This window comes from Petaurus breviceps, unplaced genomic scaffold (assembly GCF_028583685.1).
Source record: "Petaurus breviceps papuanus isolate PSGF00001 unplaced genomic scaffold, PetGlider_PUasm1.0 90740, whole genome shotgun sequence".
NCBI lineage: Eukaryota > Metazoa > Chordata > Mammalia > Diprotodontia > Petauridae > Petaurus > Petaurus breviceps.
In genome coordinates this window covers 4,806,173-4,816,655 of record NW_027187330.1, presented here as the reverse complement: position 1 = coordinate 4,816,655, position 10,483 = coordinate 4,806,173, and the positions used below count along the sequence as shown (strand labels likewise).

At 38.7% G+C, this 10,483-nt stretch overlaps 1 protein-coding gene across 13 annotated transcripts in view; it reads left to right on the top strand.

Moving 5' to 3' along the window:
* DNMBP (dynamin binding protein) overlaps positions 1-10,483 on the top strand; it is a 113,914-nt gene that overhangs the window by 84,937 nt on the left and 18,494 nt on the right. For 12 of the 13 annotated variants that reach the window (XM_069067190.1, XM_069067185.1, XM_069067189.1 and 9 more), the window contains 2 exons: positions 5,119-5,312; positions 6,071-6,170. In XM_069067190.1, the coding sequence (XP_068923291.1) occupies positions 5,119-5,312; positions 6,071-6,170 (294 nt within the window). Of the gene's footprint in view, positions 297-5,118; positions 5,313-6,070; positions 6,171-10,483 lie in introns of all 13 variants that reach the window. The other variant, XM_069067195.1, reaches the window with a different exon arrangement.

The window sequence follows — 10,483 nt, the reverse complement described above, 5'->3', positions numbered from 1 at the left end:
TGGAGCTGGAGAATGTAGACCCTATTCCCTGGATGTTGGGGGGACTTTGAGGGGAGTGAGAGGGATTCTGGAGCTGTGGGGAAGATACCCACAAGACTCTACACTCCTTATTTCTGAAGCTGCAGGTACCACTGGGGGTTGCAGAGTCAGGCCTGGAATAGATTGGTAGGAGAAATACTTTCCTAGCTCTCTGTTCTTTGGCACCCTTACCTTCTTAAGAACCATGCCGAACTGATAAGATTTCCACTGCCAAAGAAAGAAGGAGGACCCAAGGCCCAGTTAAAGCAAACTCAGAGGTGAGGGATGGTGTGGAAATAGCTGAGAAACTTTAAACCTTGCAATGGTCGGAATGCTCCCAAGTCACTGCCTGTGATCAGTTACCTACCACTGTCACCATTTATCTGTGATCTCTGAACTCATCCTTATAGTTTCTTTTTAGGAGTTAAGGGTGGTGGAATGGGGAGGGGTGTGCATGCACTTTCTGAATCCGCCCTTTTAGTGCCTAGTACAAGAAACTGGTAATGGTGATATGAAATGAAAACCTGCCAGGAAAGAGGAGAACCTTGTAGCATGTTTCTAGCATCGCTTTTTTACTTTTAGGACCATCTTAGGAAGAGACCCAGACAAATAAATTGGACTTCATCCCGGCTTTTCCAATGCATTTCTCTCTTTATCCTTGAGCTTTATGTTCATTTAACTAGAGAAGTAACATTTCAGTATATTTTATTTAGTTATTTATTTAGTTTATTATTTTTTATTTAGTCAGACCACTTTTCAGTCACATGATGCTTGATATTTGGGATTTTGAACTGCCACAATTTGGAAAGAAGCCTATTTTTGCAAAGCCACGTTTTCCCTCCAAGGTATTTAAGAAGAGCAAGAAGTCTGCTGTATTTGGGGATCAGAGCTAGAACCGGTCATCTAATCAAATTCATATTTGGAGCATGGAATAACAAATCATTTTACTGTTCTCTTTGGAGGATGATTGGCCTAGTGAAAGGAGTGTTAGGCTGGAAGTTAGGTTGGAGGCCTAGTTTAGTTTGTCTAGATAAATCAGTTCACCTCTTAGCTGTTTTTATTTGTAATTGGTTACCTCCTTTTAAAATGAGGATAATGTTTACTCTAGGTTCAATTTGATAGAACATTTTTAGTATTTAATCTGGGTTGGATTCTTGAGTTGATCTGATAAAACTGCTGTGTAAAGTCAGGTAGTTTGATAACTTTTTTACTTTCTTGTTTTCCTGTGAGAAACCCAATTGGATCTTTTGTCTCCGTGTTTCTGGTTCTGATTGCTGAGTAAGGGTGTGCCAGAACTTTGTAGCTTTAACTGTAATTTAATAAGATTTTTGTTCAAGGGAGTGGATAGTTATTCAGGAAGTTTAAAAGGCATAAAATGAGTCAAATAAACAGATTTTTTCCAGAAGACACTTGAGTTACACAAAAGATAAAATTTTAATGGATTTTTAAAAGTAGTAAATTTTCTTTATTGATCAAAAGAACATTTTCAGGTCTAATACCCTGTTGGATTTAGGACCCAAAGGAACTTTAAAATACAGATTAAGAAAAAAACTTAAATAAAATTTACTGGGTCTATAGAGCCATTTTTAATTACCATATTCTGCAGTGAAATGAGAGTTGTACTTTAAATAGGCATATTCTTAGAATCCTGTAATTTTTGAGCTAAAAAATGAATGATTACCTAATCCAATTTCCTTAATTTCACAGATTTGAAACCAACCCCAGATCTCAAAATTTGCCCAAATCACAACCAGGATTCTAGATCCTAGGTTTCCATAATCATTCTTAACCTCCTTAATTGCCTTTCCCCCAATTTTTATTTTGTTTTAGAAAGGGAAATCAGTTTGCTCGTTGTCTCTTGGAGACTAGGTAACAGTCAGTGGATAAGAAAGATGGACCTGGAGTCAGGAAGCCCTGAATTTACTCAGACACTTAGTAGCTGTGTAATCTTGGTCAAGTCAGTTCACCTTTGTGTTGTGCTCTCAGTTTCCTTACCTGTAAAATGAGGATAATAATAGCAACTATTTCCCAGGGTTGTTGTGGGGACCAAATGAGATAATAATTGTAAAGTGCTTATCACAGTTCCTGGCACATAGCAAGTACCATATAAATGTTAGCTATTATTATTAGAGCTATTATTTTAAAAATATCGATTAATCAAAGACCAGTTGTTATGCATTTACTATGCTCCAGGTCCTATGGTAAGCACTACAAAAATTAGTGGCTGCCTTATAGTAATTTACATTCTGTTAAGGTGATAGAGCAAGTTCATAGATAAGTAAATATAGAATATCTACAAAGTAAGTTGACAGAGAAAGGGACCAACAATAATGGGGGAGTCAGAAGAGGCCCCCTGAAGGAGATGCTGCCTTAGTAGAGAGCTTAAGAAAGCTGGAGGTTCCAAGAGTAGAGGTGAGGAGTGAGGCATTTCAGACAAAAGGATAGTCTGTGCAAAGGTGTGGAGATAGGAGATGAAATGTGTGAAGGGAAGAGCAAGAATGTAGCTGAATAGCTCCTTACTGTTCCTTTGCATTGGTTCTTCCCCATGCCTGGAATACTCTCAGTCATGCTCATCTCTACTTCTGGCTTCAAGACTTGGTTCCAGTCTACCCTCTGCAAGCAGGCCTTTCCCAAGCCCACCCTTCTGAGATCACTTTCCATCTGCCCTATGTATACCTCATATCATCTAGTTGTTTTCATGCTTGTCTCCTCCATTCAAATGTAAGCTCACTGAGGGCAGGGACTCATTTTGCTTTTCTTTGTATACCCAGTGGGTGGCACATAGTAAGCAACAAATAAATATTTGCTGATTAAGAAAAAAAAATAATGTAGCTGAATAATATCTAAACAGTCCAGAAGGGTAGGCAAGAACTTTGGTTCTTGAAGAGGCTTTACACAGGGTCAAACAGGAACTTCTAATCTACACTAGAGGCAGTGGAACCTTTGAAACTTGTTGAGCTGGGGTCAGCCTTGAGCTTTGGACAGGAAAATGAACTTGCAAGGTAGGAGATTGGTTACAGTCAGTGTTGATCAGGTAGGATGAACAGGATTTAGCAGTGATTGTATATAGTGAGTGAATGAGAGATCCTCAGCCAGCATTTATTAAGCACCTATTATATGCTAAGCCCTGGAGATCCAAAGAAAGGACAGTGGGAAGTCTCTGATCTCCTGGAGCTCACTGTCTAATGGTGGAGGCAACATACAAAGAACTATGAACAAACAACATCAACAGGACAAATTGGGGATAATCTTGGAGGAAGGGCTTCTTAGTAGTAATAATAGTTAACATTTATATAGTATGTGCCTGGCACTGTGCTAACTGCTTTACAATTATTATCTCATTTGATCCTCACAACAATACTGAATTTTTTAATAGGAAATGAAATGGTCACACTTGCTTTTAGGAAGATCACTTTGACAAAGTGGAGGACAGGTGAATGAAGAGAGACTTGTGGCAGGGAGACCAACCAACAGATTATTGTAGGACTCCCAGAGGGAGGTGACACTGCACCAGGGTAGTGGCAGTGTCTAAGGAGAGAAGGCGGTGTATAAAAGAGGAGTTATAAGGCTAAAATCCAGAGGACTTGGTCACAAGTTGGATATAGGAGACCAGGAAACTGCGGCAACCAGAAGTTGTGACTTTCCCAGGGTCACACAGCTAAGGAGTGTTTGAGGCTGGATTTGAACTCAGAAGTTCCTGATTCCAGGCCTGGTTGCTCAGTTATGATTGCACTGTCAATGTAAGGCATCTGATTACTGTTAAATGTGGAGGAAAGGAGAATAGGAAACTGAAATATGATCCAGGGTTCTCAGGAGCTCTGGAGATTTGAGGAGGGATAAAAAGGTTTGGGAAAGCCACTGTGGTGAGTGGAAGAATGAGTTAATTAGGGAAGTGTCAAACTGTTGCCTTGCTGCAGTGAGGGCCCATTTGAGATGACACAGCATAAATTTATAGTGGATCCAATCAGCATGGTTTTGTGATTTTTCTATAGCTTTGTTCGGAAGCATGTGAGTAGAGCAGACAGCAGATGGTGGGAGTGATTCAAAACTGGTGTTTGGAGGGATGAGACCTTTGATATAGGAGAAAGGGACAAGGGACCTGAGAAAACAGTATAGAACTGAAGTTAACTCCCCAGGCCTTTCCTGACTCCTCTTAATTCCAGGACCTTCCCTCCGTTAATTATTTCCTATTTATCCTGTAAATAGCTTGCTTTGTATATATTTGTTTGCATGTTGTCTCTCCCATTAGACTATTTTATATCCCTAGTCCTTAGTACAGTGCTTGGAACTTAGGGATGCCATGTGTCACTGTGAAAACCATCTCTTCTTAGTTTCTTAAGTCTCCTCTGGAACCTCATTCCCTATTAACCCTTCCCAGACTTGTTTTGGCCTTTCCTGGAGCAATAGTTGTTCATTGTCTCTCCCTGATACTGAACCTGTACCATTCACCCTCCTTTTCCCCTCTCTCCCATGCCCCTTCCCCCTGCCTCTTGCCAAAAAACTTCTCTGGCCTGGCTCAGGGAAGGGTGAGGAGTACATGGTAAGTCTGATTGTGGATAGCTGTATGTAAGGATAAAGTATGTAAGGTTGTTGTCAAGGTGAAATAGATCTGTGTACTTAAAAACAGCTTAGATTACTAGGGAGGGGGGCCTCATAGACTCTAGAGCAGATTCAGGAGCCACTTGGAAGGAAGGAGAATGCTATGAAATGTATCTTTTCATGGATGAGTGGTAACATAGCCTAACTTGTTACCAGTGGAGAAAGTTAGGTATTAGGAGAAGCAGTGTCTCACCTAGAATCATACTGAAACTAGTAGGGCTCATCATAGATGGCCTGTTTCAGACCTAATCTCTTATGAACATTTTATATTCAGTGCTATGTAAATATGTAAATCTCAGGTGAACAGGCCCTCCTTAGAGTTACCAAGATCTTTGTTTTCCCTTTGGGCTTTCAGAATCATTTCTTTGATAAAATTTTTGTGCCTTTACTAATGCTTTAGATTCCTAGCACGCTGTATCTTTTTTGGGGGGTGGGGTACTAGGAACTTTGGTTACATTGGTTTAAGGAACTCCAGGTAAGGCAACTGTTCTTTCTTTCTAGAAATGACTCTCCTCTCCTCTCAGTCTGCATCCCTGGAGTCGCCCTCTGTGTCTGTGGCTTCTGATGACCCAGAGCAGAGAATGCTGGAGAAACGAGCCAAGGTGGTGGAAGAACTCCTCCAAACTGAAAAGGACTATGTGCGGGATCTTGAGATGTGCATTGAACAGATCATGCTACCTCTGCAGCAGGCACAGGTGAGACAAATGAGGTGAGATGCTAGCATCCTGATGTATTAGAATAGTGAAGCTTTACTACAAGGACTTTAGGTGAAAACAAGGCAGTGACTTCCACTGATAGAATTCTAGGTCCCTTGCAGATAAATTGTCACCAACTTAAAGCTCAGTTGTCCTAATAATATTTGAGTCAACTACTATCTCAAAAACCTTGTTGTTGTTTCTCTGAAGTTCCCTGTTAATCTTGATCCTTAGGACTCTAAAAGTGGCAGCAGTTCCTAGATGCTCTGACTAAACTTATACTGAGAAATGTCCTCAAGGGATATCAGTGGGGGTGGCTACCCTGTTGAGTTAGACTTCTTCTAGGTATGTGGAGTCCTTAGTGAAGTGGCACCCAGATTCCTAGCTACTATGATGGGTATTCCTAAATGCTTTCTATCTAAAGTAGCATGGTCCTACTAGGTGCAAGGTAGAAATATTTGTGCCCTGGAATTCCTTTTCATTATCACAGGTTAGACTGAATTTATCTATAGTCAGATTTGCCATGGGTTAAAGAATTGGGTGGGTAAATATTTCATGAGTGATGATGGTATATGATGGTGTTGAACCTTGTGGAAGTTATACTATTTAATTAGACTTTTAATTCTGGCAACAGTGATTGCTAAAGAAAGAGCTCATGACAGGAAGTTCTGGGTTGTAGAGGGGTATATTTTCAATGTCTTTCCTGGTTAACTCATCTTTATGTAACATTATATATATTTGTTCCTTTTTTCTCCCAGGTGCAGAACGTGGATTTTGAGGCACTTTTTGGAAACATCCAGATGGTGGCTAATGTCTCAAAGCAGTTGCTGACTGCTTTAGAAAATACTGATATTGTAGGTATGGATGTCAAGTATTACCTTGCCCTAAACCGGTTTTTTCTGGACTTTGTCCTATAAAGGCCATAGAGTAAGAATGGTATTTCTGTCATAATGTTGAGTATAGTTATGCAAGCAAAATATGGTCTAGGTTATTCATTTTATAGATTATTCACTCTTTTGCTTCTCTTAAGCCACCTGATTTGAGGTCATAAGAATCATAGAATCTTAGAGGGGAAGAGAGCCTCCTAATAAGCATCTAGGTCAACCATATGATTTTACATAGAAGAAAACTTAAGCCATGAATAGTTAAATAATTTGTCCAAAGTCATATTGCTTAGTTGGTGAAGAGTCAGGACTAGAATCTAGGTCTTTCCCAAGTCATTCATACCACTTAGTTACTCCCCAAAGGATGAACAGAGGAATTAAAAGGAGATGCCACTCTAATTTAGCAATTTTAGTAGAGTAATAGTTGATTAAAGCATTCCCAATATAATTGGTAACTCCAGAGTTCTAGAAAAATCCAAATGTCCAAAGATTTACCCTGAATGACTTCCAAGCCCCTAAAGCTGCCTGTGCAAATCTTTCCCATTCTTCAGTGGACTCAAGTCTTGCCTCTTTCAGGATCTTATTTGTATAGTAACATTATAGTACCTTCCTCTAGTTGGTAATCATTAAATAAATGCTTTATCTGAACTGGTTATCTTCTTTCTCCTCCTCTACTTTAAAAAAAAAAGCCTCCACACAGCTATTTTCATATCTTTTAGTGGTATCTCCATTATTCTAATCTCTGGCCTAGAAACCTTGAAGTGACCTTTGACTCTTCATCTCCTATATCCAGTACATACCATATTTTGTCATTTATTAGAAACATTTTTTTTTCTTTTTTATCACTGCCACCACCTTGTTCCTAGCTATCATCAGTTCGTACCTAGAATACCTACCTGGTATTCCTACCTTTTATGTTTTATCCATCTTACTATAATAATTTTGTCCAGAAGGTTAATCAATGTAAATTAATTGCCACAACAGGGAAACCAAAAGAACCAAGAAAGCACCTGGGTTGGCATATGCTTAAATTGCTGCCACACAGAGAGAGATGGCTGTCAAAGGCAACACTAGGTTAGAATATAAACTCATCTGTAAACTCCTATGAAGAAACATATTGGATGATTATGAGCAGTATTGTCTCATAGATCAGAGAGAAGCAATGGAAGATAAAACCATTTTAAAGAAATCTTGGTAAGATATGCAACTAGGCAAAATAATCCTAAGGGCATTCAAGATGAAAATAGAAGAATGACTTACAAACAGAAAAAATGAAAACGATTTTTAAAAACCATTTTAACAGTTTTTGCCATTGAAGACGATGATCCAGCATCACAATCCCTGAGGTACTTACAGAATAGATAAAAATGTTATTAAAGAGAACAAAGATAGCAGAAACAACTGGATTAGACCAAGAATCCATAGAAAGATCAGTGGTAGCCCAAAAACTATTGTAAAGGGATTAAGGGACCAGCATGCAAGGTATTTGAAGGAGAGGAAGACATGAGAGGTATGGAAAAAATCTTGGACCTTATTAATACTAAAAAAAGGTGACCAAGAGGACATCAGTAACCACAGATCTATGTGCCCACTCTCATCTATACAAAATCTTTATAGTAATCATCTACCCATGAACTAAGGGCATACTCAACGAGGGAGGGGATCAGAACAAGCAAGACTTTTTCACAAGTGATATTAACTAATATGTTACATCTTTTTCATCTCACAGTGAAAATTAAAAGAAATTAAAAGAATTTAAGATCTCCTTTTACTTACTCTTTGTTAACTATGAAAAAGCATTTGATTGAGTAGAAAAAAAAACCCAGGCCCTTTTAGAGCAAAGTGTCTGCCATCAAAATGATTCAGTATTACTTGGGAGATGGAACAACAGAAATAAATCTGTTTCAGTGATTCTCATAAACTTCTGGTAAGGCTTAAGACAGGAGTATGCTAATCAAAGGTATTTGCTGCTGTGATAAAGGAGTTCCAGAAGAATATGGAGTCAAGGAAGGATTTCTTGTTAGTAGCAAAGTCTTCTGGACATAGTTCTGACTGCATTAAACCTTAGCACACTGCAGGTCCTTCTGGTAAAAATCAGTGTTGACTCAAAAGAGTTTGACCTGTGTCCATACAAGAAAAGGCAGTGGATAAAGAATATCTGTTGCCCAGATTTTGACGTGCATTTGGATGGACACCATATAGAATTTTGCTAACAATGGGTATTTCTGAAACAGCATAAATGGATGATAAGTGGACCCAGAGCTGAAAAGGAGGAAGAGAGAAGGCCTTGCTTCTGTTGTTTCAGGCAAATTGCTAAATTGTTTTATTGACTCCATGCTACCCATGAAAGCAAAGGTCCGTCTTTTCAATACCTAACATTTTATTGCTGTTATTAGATGGCAGTGAAATGTAGAACAGCACTCACTGATTCTGAAGAGCTAAAGATGAATATCATTCAGAGAGCATTGGGAAGGCATGTGGTGGATGTGAGATGGCTGTACCATATGACCAGGGAAACATTCCAAAGAACAGGAGTAAAGGACGTTTTTGAGTAATTATATGATGAACAGATGGGCTAGTCAAATGACAAGATTGAAAGATAAGTGCTCTCCTAGTGCTCCCCTTGGTACCTTGTAATATCAGAAGAAACTGAGAAAGAGCTTCAAAATATTGGGTGTAACCCTGTTCACTGTTTCTGGAGGTCTGCATAAGAGTTGCATAGCAGAAACATGCATGAACAGGTTAATAGTCTGCATCACTGATTACTAAATCAATGAGATGACAGAACCGTTTTTCTTTCTTCATTTTTCTATAGTTGATTATGTTAAGATATTAATGTTGTCATTATGTAACAGTCCAGTGTTTTTTAAAAAATTTAATCAACTCTTTAAAAAATAGAGTCTGTGCCAGGGCTAGAATAGAGGCCCTAGAATTTCAGGCTTCTGTGGTCTTTTACAAAATTCCTTTAAAGCCTTATAATGGTAGTTGAGGGACACAAGCTGACATTGAATTCTCTTGAGTAGGGGAATGGATTAGGAGCTGGTTCACCTATTTCCTGAATACCTAATTGATGATTGTTGTATAGCTTGTAATAAGCAGGAACGTTAGGAAAAAAAAATACAAAATCAAATAAGTACACAGAAAATCAGATACTTCTTTAAGAAAATCAACAGAATATTTAAGGGACTATTGACACTTTGTCAGATGTAGCATAAGCATAAAACACTTCTTATTCATAAGGTGCTTAAAGTCTAGACAGGTAATTATATCTGATAACAAAGAATTTAGAGAAAGGACATTTAAGTGTGGTTTATAAAGATCACATGGAGATAAGGGGGGTTGGGCGTTGGAGAACAGAAAGGATATTTATGCATTGAGAGACAATAGGAAAACCTACCTCATTGGAGCAGAGAATTAATATTAGAACAGTGGAAAATAAGGACAGGATAAATGACCAGATTTTGGAGGGACTTGAAAAAACCAGGCAAAGGAGTTTAGATTTGATTTACATGCATTAAGGAACCTTTGTAACTTTTTTATTCAGTCAGCATGCAGTGTACTAGATGCAGGAAGTACAAAGACAAAAGTCCTGCTCTCAAGGAGCTTATATTCTGTAGGGAGAATGTACTAATGCATATAAACATACGCAAAATACATGTAAGGTTAGGTGAAGGTGGAGGCACTTCCAGGAGAATTAGGAAAGGCCTCCTTTAAAAGAAGGGGTGTGGGGTGTTTGGGCGGAACTTTGAAGGAGACTTAGAGGTTTCAAGAGAAAAGTGAGGAGAGAGTAAATTCCAGGAACTAAAGATTTCCAGATATAAGAGATGGCATGTCATGTTTGAGGGACAACAAGAAGTCCAGTTTGACTACACAGAAGAATGCCTGAATGGAAAATAATCCATAATAAGGTTAGAAAGCTAGCTTAGAAGTCGTTTGCTAAATGGTTTGAATGTCCTCTTTAAAGAATTAAATGAAGTACTATGTTTTAGGAAGATTACTCAGGCAGCAGAATCCGAGTTAGTTTGGAAAGGTCTCTGTCAGAGAGACCAGTTAAGAGACTTTTGCAATAATGAATGAGTTGTTAAGGCCTGTATTAGAATGGTGGCAATGGGAGTGGAGAAAAAGGAGACCCTCTGAGACAGTGCTAAGGAAGAAATGTAGGGTGTAAAGTAAAGGGGAAAAGCAAAGATGACTCTTAAGACTGTACCTGGGTAACTTGGGGAATGATTGTGTCATTTACAGAAATAAGTGACTTGGATATTCCCTTCAGTAGAATATGATGGATGT